Raw genomic sequence first — 19,827 nt, 5'->3', positions numbered from 1 at the left:
CAGCCATATTATGGATATGTTTGTGGATGTATGTGAATTGTAGGGAATGAAATTTTTTCTGTGAATGTAATTTAGCGTGAATGAGATGACAAATAAGCTATATGCCATAAAGCCCATTTGATATAATGTGTGTAATTTTAAACTTAAAAGCATCATGTTTAAGAACCATAAGGGACGTTAGAGATCATCTGATACAAGTCACTTTGCAGATGGAGGAACAGAACCCCAGAGAAGGCAAGTGGCTTGGCCCACAGTGTGAACTGGAATCCAGATATTTAGATTATTGAGTTTGGAGATTTTTTTAGAACATAAAGAGTGATACCCACATGCTCACTTTTAGTATTTTTTTTTTAACCCATAGTGGTTTTATGGCATTGTTAATTGTAGCTATAATTGATTTCTTTTGCAAGATGAACCAATTCTTCAGCCCTTTATACATGTCGGTGCTTAATAAAAATATTTTCTGTGACTCCTAATTAATGCTGAAATAAATTTAGAGAAGTTAGAACAATATTGTTTGTCAGCGTCTTCCTTGGTCTGAGCTATTAATGTGGTTTCTTATGATTTCCCAGCTAGCTGATTTAAAAGAATTCAGAGAAAGTCATATATGCTGTGCTTTTCAAAGCAAAGCCCTGGTTGCTAGAGGGATGGAGTTTAATATAGTTTCATATCACAGAGGTTTTAATAATGCAGTCTAAAGTATTTGTACATGAATTCATTAGGCCCAGATTAGTCTTATTATAATTACTCAAAAAGTAATTCAATTTAAGAGAAAACATTTTAAATGGATATAAAATACCCTGTTAGCTGGGAAGCCATACTGTTCTACTTTATCAGCTCCATAAAGTACTAGCAGATTTGAACATAACTTTCACAGTATACAGAATGCAATCATAAAAAGTATTATTCCTAAATCTATTTTTTTATGTTCTTTCAGTAGTTAAGAGCTTTATCCTTCTGTGCTAGGAATGAGATATACTCGGGATAGAGTGTCATAAAAATGTTAGGGACTTAACTAACTCACAGGCCGTGCACTGCCTCCCCAACTCAGTGTCAGCTGATGGGCCACAAGTCCAGAGCCTCAGATTGATGCTGGTCGCACATTCCAGAGGAAGTGGAGCAGGAAGAGACTTTGGGGCTTTTGCAAGTTCTTTCTTACTCAACAACAGTGACAGGCAGAGGAGGGGTCTTCATTTCTAACATGGTAAAAGGTGAGGGGAGTCGGGAGCAAGGAAAACAATAGAACTTTCCCTGGCCCGCATCCAAAATGGGACAGAGAAGAAAAAGGAGGGAGTGATGATATAGACCATACAATTTAAAGAACAAGTTTTAGTGTTTGGCACAGAGGGCAGGAGATGGGGAATGAGGCCTTGCAGTTGATCCTTAACTACCAAGACTCACCGGGCTCCGGGCAGTGGGAAGCTGCCTGGGTACCCCTGGGGAAGCAGGAGGGGCAGGGAGATGAGGTCTATGGCCACGTGGCTGCCTGAGCTGTCTGTGCTGTCTGGCTTTGGAGACACAGAAAACTAATCACAGCCCCCATGTGGTGCCATCGAGGCCAGGCAGGGGCTCTGGCTGGACTCCAAGAGAGCACAGACCTGCACTCGGACAGGAAGGGGTTCCATTTAAGTGGTTTGTTGTGTTCAAACTTTTACTAATTTATTTGATGAGTAGCAGAACCCTTTCCAGGCAAATTCTTCATCGAACCCCACTGTCCTGAGCAGAGTGGTTCTCAGTTCAGCTGCCACGTGCAGTCTTACCTTTTTTAAACCCTGGACCTCCACTCATCACACCCTAGGGCAGGGATGGGTGAGCCCCTTCCCTGGTGGCCTTGAGACATAATGGCACAGGCACTGCCAGAGGGGTGAGTGGTGCCAAAAATGAAGGCCAGGCTCTGGATTTCTGGAACGTCTGGTGCTCATTACAACCCCGTAAAACTGGAGTTTGGAGATAGGATGGCAATAGATCTCTGATCTTAAAGATTAAAAATAATTCATTCATAAAATAATATTTAATAATTCCTTAGAGTTTCTTAATGGTATGTAGCTACGGATGACAAGAAGGAATTAAAACGATCATTTAATTTTAATGGATTTTCCTCCTATGATATTTTACAGTCCTGTACAAGTCACAACTGGTGATTATTTTCAAATAAGAGCCCCTGGAGACGGGAATGGCTACCCATTCCAGTATTTGTGCCTAGAGAATCCAATGAACAGAGGAGCCTGGTGGGTTACAGTCCATAGGGTCGCAAGGAGTCAGACATGACTGAGTACCTAAGCACATTCCCCACATACAAGTCAAAAATGATGATTATTTTCAAATAGTAGGCAATCAATAAATGTCTGTTGGCTAGTAATGCTATAAGTTATAGAAGTCTATCTAAATATTAGTCACTGTGCACTTTGTCAGAGAAGGCAATGGCATCCCACTCCAGTACTGTTGCCTGGAAAATCCCATGGAGTGAGGAGCCTGGTGGGCTGCAGTCCATGAGGTCGCTAAGAGTCGGACACGACTAAGTGACTTCACTTTCACTTTTCACTTTCATGTATTGGAGAAGGAAATGGCAACCTACTCCAGTGTTCTTGCCTGGAGAATCCCAGGGACGGGGGAGCCTGGTGGGCTGCCGACTACGGGGTCGCACAGAGGCGGACACGACTGAAGTGACTTAGCAGCAGCAGCAGCAGCAGTGCTTTACCTCATTTAATCTCCAAAGCAATTTATGAGACAGCACAAAAATTAGCTATTTTTATTATCTGCATGTTGCTGATGAGAAAAACAAGGCTTCGGAAGGTTAAGTAATTTGCCTGTGATCACACAGCGAGAAATGGAATTAGTTCTGACTTCAGGACCTGAGTTCTTTGCTACCTTGCTACCCTATTCTGTTGCTTATTGTTACACCAACATTAAATTCAGTTACTGAATGTCTACCATAAACCAGCTCCATGTCCTAAAAGTGCTTTACATACATGATCTGGGTTATCCTTATGAATTTTGAAAGAAATTTTGTTACCGTCATTTTTACATATAGAAACTGAGACTCAAAGAGTTTGAATAGTTGCCCAAGATGGCTAGGATAGTAGACTAGCAAGTATTTGAACCTGGTATTATGTGACTTTGAAGTCTATGAGCTGCATGCTGATTAAATGATCTAACTTGACCGTCATGATACTCCTATGGTAGGACAAAAGCTTATCTCTATCAGCTGATTTTACAAGTCAGAACATAGGCTACAGGAAGCTTCACTTTGAGTTTCCACCTGGTGAGGGGCTGGGACCCAATCTTAGGTCATGGGTTCAAGTGGCCAGAATCATGTGGAGACTCAGCACTGGACTGTATTTGGGAGAGAAGGTGTTAACCCTGCTCTCCCTGAGAAAGTCACCTGCCATTTTTGGACCTACACTTCTTCAGTTTGAAGCTGAACTATTCTGGAGTGCTGGGGAGGCTTTGGTGAGCCCCACTTGTCAACCTTGAAAATAAATAATTTCAGTTCATTTACAGAGATTTGCAGAAGTATACAGACTGAATTCTAGAAGCTCTTCAATATCTGTGCCTAGAGCTTACTGGTTTTTGAAACTTCATGAGGGGGCAGCTCTGCTGACCTTGAAATTGACTTTGGTTAATGGTGAACTTGACCCCATCCAAGGAAGTGATGTTCATTCCAGCTGCTCCCTACATCCCTTCTTTTGCCCCTGGTTAGTTAGGTCCCAGTGGCGTTTATGGGGCTTTACTGTGATGGCATTCGAAAGAGAATGGTACTTGAAAGAGAATTTTCTTTCTTAAGTTCAAACCACAGGAGGACTCACAAGACAGCTCTTTCCCCAGGCGAGACTTCCTAAATGGGAGTTAAGTACAGGCATTTTCAAGAAACTAAACTCCCTTCATACATAATTTAACCTAGAAAAGAAAGCAAAATTGAGAGAGTGGTATGATCACATTGTTCGAGGGCCAGAAACTACTTCCCCCAGTCTTAGAGAAGTCAGGCACACTTTCACTATTTGGCATATCTTTAATGCTGTGGGATGTGGGCTAGATGTGATACTGTAATAATAGTGGGGGTTTCTCTAACCATAGTTATGAGCTGAGCTATGGATTGAAATAGTAAATTATTCCTAGCAGACTGAATGGGCAATAAGACTGCCATCTAGTTCCCCTCATAAAACAAAGCAATAGATAAATAAAGGATATCCAACTCACTTAACCTGCGTGGCTCTGTGCACTGCTAATTATTAACCCAGGCACAAGAGAAGGGTTCACCCAGAGTGTGGTTAAATCATTTTTAATAGAGGTAAACACGAGCCATGTGGATGAGTAGCACTCAAGCAAGTTTTTAATCAGCAACGTTTAGGAATCACCCAGCCTAATTGCCATAACTTATTAATAATAATAAATAATCTGGTCTTTTTATGGCTCCTGTCTCTGGAGGACTCAGTGCATTAAAGATCTCTGGGGTGTGAATCTCTCAGTAGCTATGGGGGAGGTGGGCAAATATCCTTGATGCTCATTCCTAACAGAAGAAAGTGGACATTGAGGCCAAGAAAGGCAAATTTGAGTTCGTTCTTTCTTACTTGCTTCTTCCTACGTCTGAATCGCCAATTTATAGATGCCCTTTCATCTATCTATAGGACCAGAATGGCTCTGGTGGGGGTGGGGTCGGAGAACAGGCTTTTCTTTGTTGACGTGAATGATTAGGGTTGAGGTTTTTTCCCTTGGGAAGTGAGTATGAGCAGAGCTTTGTCTGAAGGAGTTCATTTCCTCTGCACAAGTGTCCTTGGTGTCCTTTGGGTTCAACCTGACTGTGGCTAGGCTGGGTACTGGAAACTCCTAACTCCTTAAGTGCATGATTTCCAGTTCCTGGCGGAGCAGAGAAGATGGCACCGAGTCTTATTCTCAGTCATTCTCTGCTGCAGTGGATGGGGGATGAGGAAATGTTTGTGTAAATCATCAGACTTAACCTCCCCAACACAATGGCATGAGCGTTAAAATCTCTCCAGGTCAGCTTGGTTCAAAGGTTGTAAGTGATTGACTCCCAAATAATTCTTAGTGGTTGGTTAGACTGGACGGAGATGATTGCCCTTGAAGTTTGAGACCATTTAATTCCTATAAGTGACTAGTTCTTGTGGGTTGGGGGTGGTGGACACATGCACCAGAATAGAAGATGACAAAAGGTATTTCTATGGCTGATGTCCTCTGAGGTCTGCAGTTTGGCAGGTGTAAAATGGCACAGAATCTACCTTCTTCTCACTTATTTTCCATTCTTCTGTCCATGAATCATTTGAACATGAGCCTGGATGGCTGCTTCTGTCTGGAAAAGTGAAATTTTAAAGAGGGTACCCAAGCAGTTATTATTCAGAGCAAAGAGCTAAGTAATGCTAAGAATGGAATGATTTATGTCATAGAGTACAAAAGACATAAATTTAGAGTGTAAATTACAAGATAACTCATGTGCAAAATTGTTGTAATATTTATACTAGTGTTTATTAAAATTTACATTTGAATAAAAAGGTGCAAAATGTAAATGAAGCTGAAAAGTGGATTTGAAAAGAATCTGAAATAGCTTATATGAAAATCAGGAGAGTTTTCTGGGATAGAAGATAGGAATAGTACTCTATGTAGGTTTGTCTGTTAAACCATGAAATATACAGTGGGATTGGAATGAATAAGGTCTCTGATTCCTGAATCTCTGCCTGAATTTCCTCCCTCCCTGCCCACTGATACTTTCCAGTAACTCAGATCAGTACTGAAAGCCATGGAGAGGAGGTTGAAGTTTCTGGACGGATGTCGAGGCTGGATCCGTATTTGAAAGGCTAATCTCATTTCACTGATGTTTTCAATGTTGGAAATTTTTTTCTGTATTCATTAAAGGAGAATGATAAATCTCTAATTTGTACTTTGCTACTAATAGGGATGATTTTGTGCTTCATTAAGGTTAAATGAATCTCATGTCGTCCTGGCTCAGCCTTTCACAGACACCATGTGTGATCTTGGGAGAGATCTCTTCCTTCTCTGGGACTCAGTTTCTTCATCTATAAAACAAGGCGGTTGTAGCAGATGAGTGTTGAGAGAGACCAGCCCCCTGCCCTTCCCTCCTGTGTGGGAACACCCTATGCCAGGCAGTTAGGATCCACAAAGGCTATCAAGATGCATAGCTCTTGTTCTCAGGAGCACATGGTCTTCATAAATAACTAATTATAGTATGAACTCTAATTGCAACATGCACAAGTTATGCTGGGAGCACAGAGGCGGAAAGAGCGACTTCCTTCTCTGCAGGGATAGGCTCTGAGAAACTTCACAGTGGCTGTGACATTTGAAGGGGGAGGAGGAGGGCTTCTCCAGGTGTGCAGGCTGGTCAGAGGGTGGATGGTTCAGACTGTGCATTGCAGGCGGCAGATGCACATGACTGTGGTAATTTAGGGAGCTGCACATGGTCCTTCTCACCGTCTCTGGACTGTCAGGGCATGGGAGCCGAGTAGCTTTGTATACACTGCTATGTCAGAACTTGGGCCAGTGATGAATTACTGAGGTTAGAGAGTAATGTATGGCATGTATAAATTAAAGCAGGGTTTAAGTTTTCCTGTAATGGCACCAGTCTGGCCCATTTACATTCCAATTGGCTTTCCTGAGTGTGAGAGAAGGGGTGGTGATTTAGCCAACTCCCTGGGAGTTGTAAGCCTATGTTGGCCTCATCTGTCCTATAGCCACTGGCCTAGGTGTGCCCTGGGGAGCATGTGTATTGCATGTGAGTGACACCCCTTATGAGGGCACATGTGCCCCAGTGGGGGCTTTCCTGGTGGCTCAGATGGTAAAGAATCTACCTGCAATGTAGGAGACCCAGGTTTGATCCTTGGGTCAGGAAGATCCCCTGGAGAAGGGACTGGCAATCCACTCCAGTATTCTTGCCTGGAGATTTCCATGGGCAGAGGAACCTGGAATGAAAACTGTTCTCACTGGTTTTCTCTCCTTGCAGTCTGTTTAACCCATTAAGTACATGGTTATCCACACCATTTGTGGCCCCTTGGCTCTTTGTGACCTAGTGGGAGCTGATGTTTTAGCTGAAGACTAGCAGCAAATATAGATGTTGATGATATAATTCTCATTTAGTTTTTAAGATGCAGGTAAATTTTAAATTCAGATTGTAAATATAGGGCAGGTTCATTGTTAAATTTAAAATAATACAGAAATTCTTATATAATATTTAAAATGGTCCCAGATGCAATTACCTGAAGGTTATCAGGTAATTAAGACCATCATCACAGGTCTCTAGACATATACACCCATACATGCACATACATGGGCTCAGGATTCATGTTGCATGTTACTTTCTGATTTCTTTGCTCAAAAATAATAAAAATCTTCCACCATTTTAAATGGCTGAACCATAATCCATTGAATGATGTATTGTTTTTGATTTGGTTCTCTATTGACAGGCAAATAGACAATCTCTGTTGCTTGTCCTTTATACACAATGCTGTAATGAACATCTTTGTAGACTTTAGGTATTTCATTAGATGACATTCTTAGCAGTGGTGTTGTTAGGTTAAGGATGTATATTTAACTTTTCCATACATACTGTCAAACTATCTTGTAGAAGTTTTGTACCTATTTATAACCCCGTGTTGGCTCAGATGGTAAAGAATATACTTGCAGTGTGGGAGACCCTGGTTTGATCCCTGGGTTGGGAAGATGCCCTGGAGGAGGGCATGACAACCCACTTCAGCGTTCTTGCTCGGAGAATCTCCATGGAGAGAGGAGCCTGGCAGGCTACAGTCCCTAGGGTCGCAAAGAGTCGGACGTGACTGAGCATGGCACAACCCCATGATGAGGGCAGGAACTGGCTTACATCTGCATGGTGGTGTCTGCATTGCCAATGCTATCCTCCATCTTTGAATTACTGGATGAGAAAGTAGGACCAGACAGGAATATTTTGGGGGTGATTGGGAGTCTGTAGAAGCAGGGTGAGCCTGATGTCAAAAAGTACCTTGTAGGGACTGCACCTTCCAATGCAAGGGGTAAAGTTTCGATCCCTGGTCAGGAAACTAAGATCCCACATGCCTCGTGACCAAAAACCCAAAGCACAAACAGAAGCAATATTGTAACAGATTCAGTAAGACTTTAAAAATTGTCCACATCAAAAAAGAAAAACCAAAATCTTGAAAAATGTACCTGACCTATGCATTCACGTTCACCAAAAGATATGGACAAAACATCACAGTTTGTAATTGCCCAACAGTTGTCTTCAGAAACAATCCAAATATCCATCCACATTAGGATGGAGAAATAAATTATGATAAAATCATAAAATCACCCAGTAGAATACTACCTGGCAGTGAGAAAGAATGACCTACTACATGCCACAGCATGGATGACCCCCATAATCACTGTAGAGTAAAGAAGGCAGACAGAACAAATTCATATTGGATTAATCCATTTATACAAAGCCTGTTGGCTCAACAGGTAAAGAACCTGCCTGCAATGCAGGAGATATGGGTTCAATCGCTGGGTCAGGAAGGTCCCCTGGAGGAGGAGGCCATGGCAACCCACTCCAGTGTTCTTGCCTGGAAAATCTCATGGAGAGAGGAGCCTGGTGGGCTGTGGTCACAAAGAGCTGACCATAACTGAAGCAAACGAGCACAGAGCCCAGAAGTATGCCTAGTGGTTACTATTGGCGGGCGTTAGCCAGTGCTTGTTAATTTATGCTCTTTGCTCATATGTGTAATTTCAGATGCCAGACCTAGTGCTTGGCATATAGTAGCCTCTCAAATATTTGTTGAAAACGATGAATAAGTATTTTTTTTCAACTTGTCACAGATTTTGACTTCAGATTTAATATGAAGACCTGGTGTTATTAGTTGTGAATTATATGTGGAGAATTCATACAGATTTTGTGCGTATTATGATTTAAATATGGAGCTTCAGTAGATTCACAGGTCTTTCCTCTGTTTATCCCATGGTGTGCCGTTGTCACTTTGGTTGTTAGAAACCAGCCCGGCAGCTTAGTAGCAGGCAAGAAGATGGTTCGTGGAATCAGGAGATTGGGTTCAATCCTGAGCTCATTGCTTATTCCTCTGTGGTCTTGGATCAGTTTCTCAACCATCCAGAAGCTCAGTTTCCCTATCTATACAGTAAGGATAATATTGCAACTTGCCTCATAGGGTTGTAGTGAAAACAATAATATTAAAATGAATAGTAACTGGCAACTTTTGTATGTTTACCGTGTTCTGGACGCCAGTCTAAGACTTTAAAACACAGGACACAGTTTGTTTAATCTTTCCAATGCAAATGTATTTGTGGTTTAGGAATCTGTAAGCCACAGGGCTAGTAAGCATCGAGCCAGGATTTAAACCCACGCAGTTCCCTTCCAGAGCTCAAGCTTTTAACCGCTGCCTCTGAGTAGAGGAAATACTGTACTAAGAGTGTTTAGGACAGTCAGTGTGTGTGAGCTGTGATGCTCATCACTGTCATTTGCAACATAATTACTAATTTTTTTCTCCTTTCTCTCTTCCTTTTTCCTCCTGCTTTTCCTTCCTCCTGGCAGATGTTTTCCAGCAAGGTAAGCTCATTGCCTCCTCTCTGCTTTTCTATTGCTTGTGCTCTTTTGGGAAAGAGTATCACCTGTGTGCAGAGGGTTATGGGGCTTTCCATCCTTCTGTGGACATGCCACGGGGACTTTAGGACAGACGTACCGTGAGGAGCATGGCCCAGGGTGGCCTGAAGTGCCATCAGCCTTCCAGAGCCTCTGCTATCCAGCCTCTGCTCCTTCCTCTGGACCTTGCTTGGGGGTAGAACGAGGACTGGACAGTTGGGGCAGGGACATTGGGCACGGGTTCACGCCCAGGCACCTGTCCGAGGGCAGGGCTGCTGTGGGCTTGTGAGACAGGTGGGGAGCAGATGTCTCTGGAGGGCATCGGGTGGAGGCCCCTATTTCTCAGAGCTCCTTCATCCAGGCCAGCTTCTGCTTGGTCAGGTCTCCACATGCCACCTCCACCTGGGGGCTTCTCTGTCAAGCAAAGGTGTGGGCAAGACCATGGCTGGCTGGTCACTTTGTGCCCTTTAGCCCAGGGGAACCTCACAACCCCTCCAATTGGGCCAGTGATTGAGAGGAACCCGGCAAGGGTGTGCAGTGTCTTACATATTTTTCCAGTCAAGTTTATATGTTCAGGGGACCTGGAGAGGGAAAGTGTAGGCTACGTGTCCTTCTGGCTCATATTTAAGTCCCCACTCAGGATACACAGCTTCTGCGCTCTGGGAGACTCGCGGGCATGGCCTTATCGAGCCCACTAGATACACATTCAGGGCAACTGCCTCTTTCCGTTTTTCATCACCATGTGAAGCTACTGGGAGAAAGTGGACAGACCAAATTGTTTATATATTCAAGATGGGAAGCATGTGTATCCCACACCTGCCACCTCATTCTCGAATCCCAGGCTGCCTTAGGATAAAAGAGACCAGTGTAAAAAAAAAAAAATCCAGGCATCCCATAAGTAGCTTCCAAATAATTTTATGGGCTGGATATTTTCTCAACGATTATTTTACCCCAAACTTGCAGCGTGTGATGGAGAAGGTCTGTCTGCTTTCTCTGATCGAAGCGCAGTTGTGGGTAACAACGAAGGGACTTGTGTTGTCTTTTAAGAGTGTGGAGTCGTAGACCTACTTTTATAAATAATTCATAAATCTAAACCAGCCAGAAGTAATAAGTTCCATTTGGCTGGAGACGAAGCGATGGGCAAAATTGAGAAGGTGCCACGACTGTGGGTGTAAGGCATGTGCTGCCGTCAGGGTCCTGGCTACAGTGCGTTTTCCTCCTTGACACATTGAGGGTTCAATGACATCCTCTGGGAGGCAGTTTTTTTTTTTTTTTATTTTCTATAAACTAGAGAGCCAAGCTCTCCCCAATGCCGAACTACATGTCTTCTTTTGAGACATAAAATGCATGAGTTTGGAAAAGTCTCGCTGGAGCGGGTGTGCTGAGGCCCCTGGAGAATGGAGAGAGAAAAGGTTGGTGTCAGATCTGGCTTTTCTACCTAAAACCATGAGCGTTCAGTTATTGTATTCAGTATAAAAAATGGCTTATCAGACTGCTCATGTCAAGTTTGCCTCCTTTTTAATCACTCATGCCATTCCATTGATGGGATTTGACTGTCGGTAACAATGATATGCAGAGCAAAACTTATAATCACGTGCAAATCATGGACTATCGAGACTTAATAGCATCTTCCACAGACAGAAGCTGCTAGCTACCCCTGGCCCTGTGAGATAGTACTAGGATTACAGATGGGGAGAACTGAACTTGCTTTTGTGAATTATTAACATGGCTCTGGCCTTGCAGGACTGTTTCATACAGAGGGACATTCTCTGAAATGATGGCCAAGAACTCACCAGCTGGTACCCCGCCTTACCTCTGCTTCTGGCCATTCTGCCTGTGAAATGAATGCTCAGTAAAATGTGACAGTAAAAATGTGTCAGTGACAGTAACCTCAGGAAAAAGACAAAGCTTCTGTGTCTTGCAGACAATGTCTGAAACGTGACTGCACAGCATCTTCTTGGGGCGGGGGGATGGGGGGGGTGGGTGCACGGAAACTCTGCTCCCAGAATTGTGCCATTAACTTGAAACACAGGGGCCATGAAGTGTGCTAGAAATAAACAGCAGAAAACTATGTGGTTTCAGGTGAACAGAAGCCACAGGGCCATTTCTGCCGCCCATCTACACGAGGCAACTGTGAGTGGCTCTGGGCTGACCATGCCATGGGCATCAGGCCTGGCTTGCTTTGGTTTACCCAGGGACTGAAGGGCAGCTGAGTTGCGGGGTGCTGGTTTGCAAAAATGTACTCTTGGCCATGAGTGAGTGAGGTCTCTTTGACCAGAGGAATCCTTGCATGTTGGGGCTGCTGTGCACTAGGGCTGGCAGAAGAGGGAAACAGGCTTGCAAGTTGACAACATCAGATGTTCTCAGAGGAAACTGAAGTTTTTTCTCTGGATAGCATTATCTTTTCTTTCACTACAGATCAATCTTGTTATAGCGGGTGACGGCGCAGCAGCTACTGCCGGCCTTTCTCTGCTGGTACTGTGGTGTGTGCGCGTGGGAGCCGATTTCTACCCTCAGAGCCGTTTCTGAGCTCGTCTCGGTTCTTTCATCTGTAAATGCCACTTGCTTTGGCAGTTAGACCACAGGGCCTGAGGACAGTCGGGGACCAGTGGGTCCGCAGCTGGGCCTTCCGTGTGTAGGAGTTCTGGGGACCATGGGCCCACATGTTCAAGGAGCCTTAATTGACCCACATTCTCTGGCATCCACAGAGCTCATGAGCCATTGGATGGCTCTCAGGAATTCTGAAGAGCCACAGAATTGCTCTTCACAACATCAAATGCAATTGAAAATGCTGTACGTGTGCATGTGTCTAGAATCTTGAGTTTTAGGGCACTTTTATACTGATCGTTTAATAATGAAGTCAAGACTGCACACACACACCGCACAGCTCGTTTGAAGTTACTGAAGCACCTTTGAATGCTCATCCATGGGCTCAACCTTGATTCTGAAATCGAACAGAAACTGAGTGGCTTGGAAATGAGAACACCACCGCTCAGCTGGGCATTTGAAAGCGTCAGCAGGCACCATATAAAGATTTCACCATTGAGTTAATTCTCTGCTCAGTGAACTGAAGTCCTTTATAGACTCTGTGCCTGAAGAGGCATAGCCTTCCCTCCTCCTCAGTTCTCACCTGGAGCTGGGATCTTGCGATTAGAGAGGGGTTTCTTCCAGCTCAAGTAATTTTTGATACCTTTCAAACATAGTGCACTTGTTTATTTTGTAACCGGTAACTGTGTGTGAAGTACTTTCTATGAGGATAAAGGAGTGACTGAGATGGTGAAGTCCCCTGTTCTCATGGAACTCATGGTCGAGCTTGGGGAACATTTGGTGCCAGGCATGCAAATTAATAAACAAGGTAAATTTCAAGAGAGATACAAGAAGTAAGGGCTTCTCTAGTAGCTCAGCTGGTAAAGAATCTGCTTGCAACACAGGAGACCCCTTTCGATTCCTGGGTTGGGAAGATCCCCTGGAGAAGGGATAGGCTACCCACTCCAGTATTCTTGGGCTTGCCCTGATGGCTCACATGGTAAAGAATCCGCCTGCAATGCAGGAGACCTGGGTTCAATTTCTGGATTGGGAAGATGGGCATGGCAACCTACTCCAGTATTCTTGGCTGGAGAATCCCCATGGATTCTCCATGGGCTATAGTCCATGTGATTGCAAAGAGTTGAACATGACTGAGCAATTAAGCACAGCACAGCATAAGCAGTGAAGAAAATATCATGGATGGTACGCTAGGCGCTCAGAGGGCCAGGGATGTTACATAGATGTGACCAGAGAGTGACAAGGAAGACCAGCTATTGGAGGATCTGGGGACCAGCAAGAAAACTTGCAAGGGAGGGGCCCAGTGGGCAGGAACGCCCCCATATTCCAGAATCAGAAGGAGGCTGGTGTGAGAGAGGAAGTTGTATGAAATGAGCAGAGAGAGGAGGGCAGGCATGGTCTAGGGATCAGAGGAAGGAAGTCCATGGTGGTAGTGGTGAGTTTTAAGTAGAAGAGTCACATGGTCTTAGTAACCTTTAAAAGCACCACACTGACTGCTGTGAAAATGCACAAGAACAGCATGTGAGAAGTTAAAACCAGGACCGAGGCTGAGTGCTGAGCAGGCTGGAGCGGGGCTGAGATGGGGCCCTGCTCTCAGGCCCTAGCTGCTCCCTTGAGGAAGTGTGGTGGGTAGTGGGAACTTCCACCCAGCCAGCTCACCTCTGCTGAGCAGCATATTTTGTGCCTGTGTAGAGTCTTGTGCCATGACTTAAGGCTCGCAAATTATAGTCCTCAAAGACACCAATAAAATATTCTTCTATGTGTCTTCAGATTGTAAAAAGCCACTTTGCTCCAGTGCATACATATGTGTTCATCATCTGTATTACATATACATTATTAGTGTATGTGCTTCCGTTGTGGCTCAGATGGTAGGGAATCCACCTGCAATGCAGGAGACCTGGGTTCAATCCCTGGGTTGGGAAGATCCCCTGGAGGAGGGCATGGCAATCGACTCCAGTATTCTTGCCTGGAGAATCCCTCTGGATAGAGGAACCTGGCAGGTTAAAGTCGATGAGGTTGCAAAGAGTCGAACACGACTGAGCACCTAAGCACAGCACATTAATGTGTGTGTGTGTGTGTATAAATATGCCTAGTAGACATCAGTTTTTCCCCCAGTAGGGCTGTTGCCTTTGTTGAGGAGGTTGGGCCAATAGCTTTGCCCAGCAGCCTCGGTTTTCTTATCTGTAAAATGAGAGTTGGGGAGATCCTTGACCCAACGTGACTTCCTGCTGACGCTCTGTTTTAAGAAGTTTTAAGTGAACTTGAGTTAATACGAGTACAAAAATGTCCCATGCTGCAGATTTTGAGTATTGCCCAGAGAACATGGGTGAAAACAGGTTGAGAATGAGGTGGCTGAGAATTAAGGTGGAAAGAAGCACGGTTGCAGAAGTGTAACGTACTCTCAAGGCTTTTTGGAAACATCAGTTCTTTCCTATGTGTGTTAACAATGGAATTCACACTGGATGGCATTGCTTTTACTAATCTGAAAAGAACAATAAATCATAGTTTGCTTTCTGGCAGCCCAGCCCAGCTCGTTAATTGTTGACGTGGGTTTCTGATGACAGTCACCACTGCCGTTTATAATGTGCTTGACTTAAGCTCTTTTGCATTTTTCAAATGTGTTGGTCTAACTGCTGGAGTTGGATCTTAGGTTTTTCCCAACCACTTCAGAAAACCCATCTGTTATAAAACTCTGACCCTTTAGCCATGAATTATGGTCCCCCTGGTAACATTATACATTATGAAATATTGTTTTCTTTATGAATGTGGGATTTGGGTGAATAAATTAAATCTATTGTTACCACCTCCAGGGAAAAACTCCAAGTTGTCATATGATGCTAACTAGTAAATGAGAAAAATGTGTGAACATTCTTATGGTGGAAAGTGGCTGTTTCCCTGGTCACACGTTTCTGTGCTAATATTTATGTTGTATATATATCATCCCCCTTTCTGTTCAGACTCAGTAGAATATTCCGAGTCATGTAGGAAATGCATTCATCTTTCCAGCACAAACTGAACATTACCATTTAATTTCACGTAGATTCACTTTGTGTGAGTGTGTTGTGTAGGAAAACGAGAGGCATATTTAAATAATCACATTCTCTGAGATGCTTCATAACATTCTGCGTGGGCTCTGCAAGGTGATCTGTTCCCTGCCAGCTGGCCTCGAGTAATGCTTTTCCTTGTAGCAGATTCTGTGTCCTCACTCCAATCCTGAAGTATGCGTTTCAGGTGAGGTCTCAGAGTCTCCCTCCCAGTTACTTGAGTTTCACAATTGCCAGATCAATGAAAGGGGGTCAGTTTTATTGTTGAGATGGTTGCTAATAACAAGAGGAATTTTTCTTTTGCAAATTTTATTTTATTGGGATGATAATAATGATGATGATTGTACCACTAATATTTGTCCACGTCCTGTATTCCAGGCATTGGGACAATTGCTTTGTACACATTTTCTTGTTGAATCTGTCCCCATATTTTTTGAAGTAGGTTTTATAACCAATAATCCCACTTTACAGGGGAGAAAACTGAAGCACAGAGTAGAATTCATCTAATGTTTATATAAGTAATGAGTAGTAGAGCCAGGATTTTATTTTATATTTTGTGGGTTCGAATCCCACCAGAGTCAATTTTATTTTATTTTTTCCTTTCCTCTTTTTCCGACTTTTTCTTAAAGGCTCCCACCCCTCTCCCCCTACACTATCTCAGTGTTTTCCAGCTGGTTTCAGTTCCAACCTCAGCCTCTGCTCTGCTCTCTTCTTTACTTACCTGTCTGCCCCGGGGGGCTTGGGCCAAGGAGAGCAAGACTGGGAGTGGGAGACAGAAGAGGAGGGAAAGTGGATGTGAACGCTGAGATAAAGGCAGGGCCCTGGCTCCGGGAAGGAGAAGGCAATGGCAACCCACTCCAGTACTCTTGCCTGGAAAATCCCATGGACGGAGGAGCCTGGTGGGCTGCCGTCTATGGGGTTGCAGAGAGTCAGACACGACTGAGCGACTTCACTTTCCCTTTTCACTTTCATGCATTGGAGAAGGAAATGGTGACCCACTCCAGTGTTCTTGCCTGGACAATCCCAGAGATGGGGGAGCCTGGTGGGCTGCCGTCTATGGGGTTGCATAGAGTCAGACATGACTGAAGTGACTTAGCAGCAGCAGTTGGCTCCAGGATACATGGGGATTTAATAACCACTTCATGCTGTGTACTAGGAACTCAGGAAAGGACTGGGGCTGGACTGGGGGCAGAGGGTACAATCTTAGACACAAGAGGATGGGCACAGGGAGAAGGGACAGGGACCAGGGAAATATATATTTATTTATTTTGGTTGAAAGACCTTATTCTACAGTAAAGTTTTAGATTTTCTGAAAAATTGTGAAGCTAGAGAGTCACCATAAACCCTGCATCCCGTTTCCCCTATTACTAACATCTTACATTAACGTGGTTTGTTTGTTACAACTAATGACCCAATATTGATCCATTATTATTAGCTAAACTCCATGGCTTATTCCGATTCCCTTGCATGAGTGCATGCGTGCGTGATCATTCGCTCATTTGTGTCTGATTCTTTGCAACCCCAAAGACTGTAGGCTTCCAGGCTCCTCTTTACATGTAATTTTTTCAGGCAAGAATACTGGAGTGGGTTGCATTTCCTCCTCCAGGGGATCTTACCAAGCCAGGGGTTGAACCTGCGTCTCCTTCGTCTCCTGCAGTGGCAGGTGGATTCTTTCCCACTGTGCCACCTGGGAAGCCCATTCTTATTCCCGTAGTTTTTACCTAAGTTCCATCTCTTTTCGGGGATCCTATCCAAGACATCACATTACTTTTAGTATCTGTGTCTTCTTAGACTCCTCTTGGCTGTGACAGTTTCTAAGACTTCCCTTGTTTTTGATGACCTTGACAGTGTTGAGCAGTCCTGGTGTTTTGAGAAGTCTCTGTTGTAGATGTCCCTCTCTGGGAATTTGAATAATGTTTTTCTCATGATTAGACAGAGGTTATGGGTTTTGGGGAAGATCACAGAGGTAAAGCTCCATTTGCCTGACTTCATATCAAAGGCATTTCCTGTCAACATGATCTATGACTCTTGATGTTGATCTTGAACACCTGGCTGAAGTAGTGTTTGTCAAGTTTTTCCACTGCAAAATTACTTTCTGAGTCCTTTCCACACTGTACTCTTTGGAAGGAAATCTATGCATAGCCTACTCTTAGCGAAAGTGTGGAGCTATGTTCCATCTTATTATACAGAGGCTAGCTACTCAAGTTATTTTTCTACAAGGGAGATTTGGTTCCTATGCTTCATTTATTACTTTATTCAATCATATATTTAGATCAGTATGGACTTATGATTATTTATTCTATTTTGTTGTTGTCATTTAGTCGCTAAGTTATGCCTGACTTTTCGCAAGTCCATGGGCTGTAGCCTGCCAGACTCCTCTGTCCGTGGGGTTTCCCAGGCAAAAATACCAGAGTGGGTTGCCATTTCCTTCTCCAGGGGATCTTCTTGACCCAGGGATCCAACTCACAACTCCTGCTCTGGCAAAGGATTCTTTATCCGACATGATAGTTGCTCAGTTGTGTCCGATTCTTTGCGACCCCATGGAATGTAGCTCGCCAGGCTCCTTGCCTCATAGAATTTTACTCTAAACCTTGGGTTACAATGTAATACACATTTAATTTATTTTCTTGGCTTGTCCATTGGAAGCTCTTTCAGTGGACTCCTTGTGTCCCTTTGACATATCACTGTCAATTATTTTTTGAGGCCTTCTGCAATACTTTCTGATACTATAAGATGCTCCATGCTCATCTTGTGTATTTCCCATCCCTGTCCTTGACTCAGCCATTTCCTAAAGGAGCCCTGCTTCCTTTTATTGGAGAATGATGTTAGAAACCAAGATCTGGGTGCTGGGTATGCTTATTGTTATAGGGGTGTCATTTCTTTTAGGCCCTCTCAGTTGACAGAGCAAAAAACGCATGTGTGTGTATTCTAACCCATGTATATATGCCTGTCTGTTTCTATATACAACCAGTTGTATCTATATTAAATGCAAGTTCTTACTGGTGTGTCTAGCTCTCATCATTACCACATGGATCATTCTAGGCTTCTCCCCTTGCTTATCCGCACATTCCCACTCCCAAGGTGAGACACTTAAGTCAGGGTTTTCAACTCAGGAAGTCTGACTTAGGTTTTACAACACATTGTCATGATTCCCCCTGAAGGACTTTCTTCTACTCCTGGTGAATTGCAGTCACAGATCCTTGACCTTCCCTAGGCTCAACAGGACCACCCAGATGCAGAGGGGTGAGTTTATTAGATACCTATCTATGTCAGTTACGGCTGTTGTAACAAAATGCCATAAACTGGGGAGTGGGGTGGGGTGTCGAATAGCAAGCATTTATTTCTCATAGTTCTGGAGCCTGAAAGCGTGAGATCAAGTTGCTGGTAGATTCCATGTCTGCTGCGGGCTAGTTTCCTGATCTGGAGAAAGCTGTCTTTTCTCTGTGTCCCCAGGAAGCAGAAGGGAATGAGCTCTCTGGTCCATGCTGATGTCTCCAATGTGTGTATGTGTGTGTGAGAAGCAAGCTTGCATTTTCACAGTCTCCTCTAATGTCTTTATTAGGATCATGCTTACAATCCCTGCAATGACATTTTATCTTGAAATGGTTGTGAGTTCAGCTCCCCTCCTAGTTCCTCTCCTAGATATGTCCCTGCTCCTGCTCACTTTGTAAAACTCAAGATAACTCTCTGCTGGGTTACCCTGACTCACTCGTCCCAACAGGTGGGGAATTTGCCTTCTACTCTGTGGAGTTTCGTATCACCCCCTCCTGCCTCCTTCAGCACTTCTCTCAACTCATGTTGTTGTAATGATCTGTTTGAGCAAGTCTTCCCACCTCAGATCAAGCCGCTGGACAGAAGGAACTGTGTCTTTTAATTTGAATTCTCAGCACCAAGTGCCGTGCTTAGCACATAGTGGGTGCTCAATAGATGTTTGATGAATAACAGTGGACTAAAACGACAAAGCTCAGAGGAACCGCATTTTGTGTGTATGGTTTATGTGTGTGCACATGCATGAACGTGCACACACGTGTACACACACTTCCTTTTATGTTCGACAGTTTAGGTGCTTAGTAAGGTTGAAGCAGATGCTGTCATGGATCAGTTGGATGTTGACAGCAAAGCCAAATCCTTTCTTATCCATGAATCCAAAAGTCTTTTTTCCATTCTGTTTCCTTCACCACTGTTTTGTTTTTGTTTTTTTTTGAGGGTCCAGGTTTTGGACCCAGAATGAATCAGTAGGTATTACATACTGTGGTCTGTGCGGGTATGAACAGGAACATGAAGTATATAGCAGACACATTTCTACCTTCCAAGAGTTGACAATTTTATTGGAAACTCAAAGCCAGTCTGTCTAGGGGCCAATGGGCACTACCCTTTCTCAGTGCTGGAGGAAGTCATAGAGGGTGGGGGTTCTTCCGCTGAAAGAGCGGGACTGGAGATGGTTTAAAGAAGGCGGAAGACCTGAGTGGACAGGACCAGGGCAGACCTGTAGGTGGGTAGATGGAAGACAGTCTGAATGGAGGTGGAGGCAAAGACAAGCTTGGTGTTGTGCTTGTGGGGTATTGAGAGTGCAATAAACTCACCCGGCTCTAGGTTAGGACTGGGTGGGCCCAGTGATGGAGGCTTTGCAGACTGTCAAGGGCCAAAACCCTCTCT

The 19,827-nt window shown here is 44.0% G+C and overlaps 1 protein-coding gene across 3 annotated transcripts in view; it reads left to right on the top strand.

Moving 5' to 3' along the window:
* The window catches only part of GFRA1 (GDNF family receptor alpha 1), a 229,566-nt gene that overhangs the window by 56,470 nt on the left and 153,269 nt on the right, over positions 1-19,827 (top strand). For 2 of the 3 annotated variants that reach the window (XM_055560048.1, XM_055560049.1), the window contains exon 5: positions 9,536-9,550. The exons of the other annotated variant lie outside the window; for it this stretch is intronic. In XM_055560048.1, the coding sequence (XP_055416023.1) occupies positions 9,536-9,550 (15 nt within the window). The remainder of the gene's footprint in view (positions 1-9,535; positions 9,551-19,827) is intronic. 3 annotated transcript variants of the gene reach the window in all.

The sequence above is a fragment of the Bubalus kerabau genome, chromosome 22 (genome assembly GCF_029407905.1).
Source record: "Bubalus kerabau isolate K-KA32 ecotype Philippines breed swamp buffalo chromosome 22, PCC_UOA_SB_1v2, whole genome shotgun sequence".
NCBI classification, from domain to species: Eukaryota; Metazoa; Chordata; class Mammalia; order Artiodactyla; family Bovidae; genus Bubalus; species Bubalus kerabau.
This window is presented reverse-complemented; position numbering and strand designations above follow the sequence as displayed.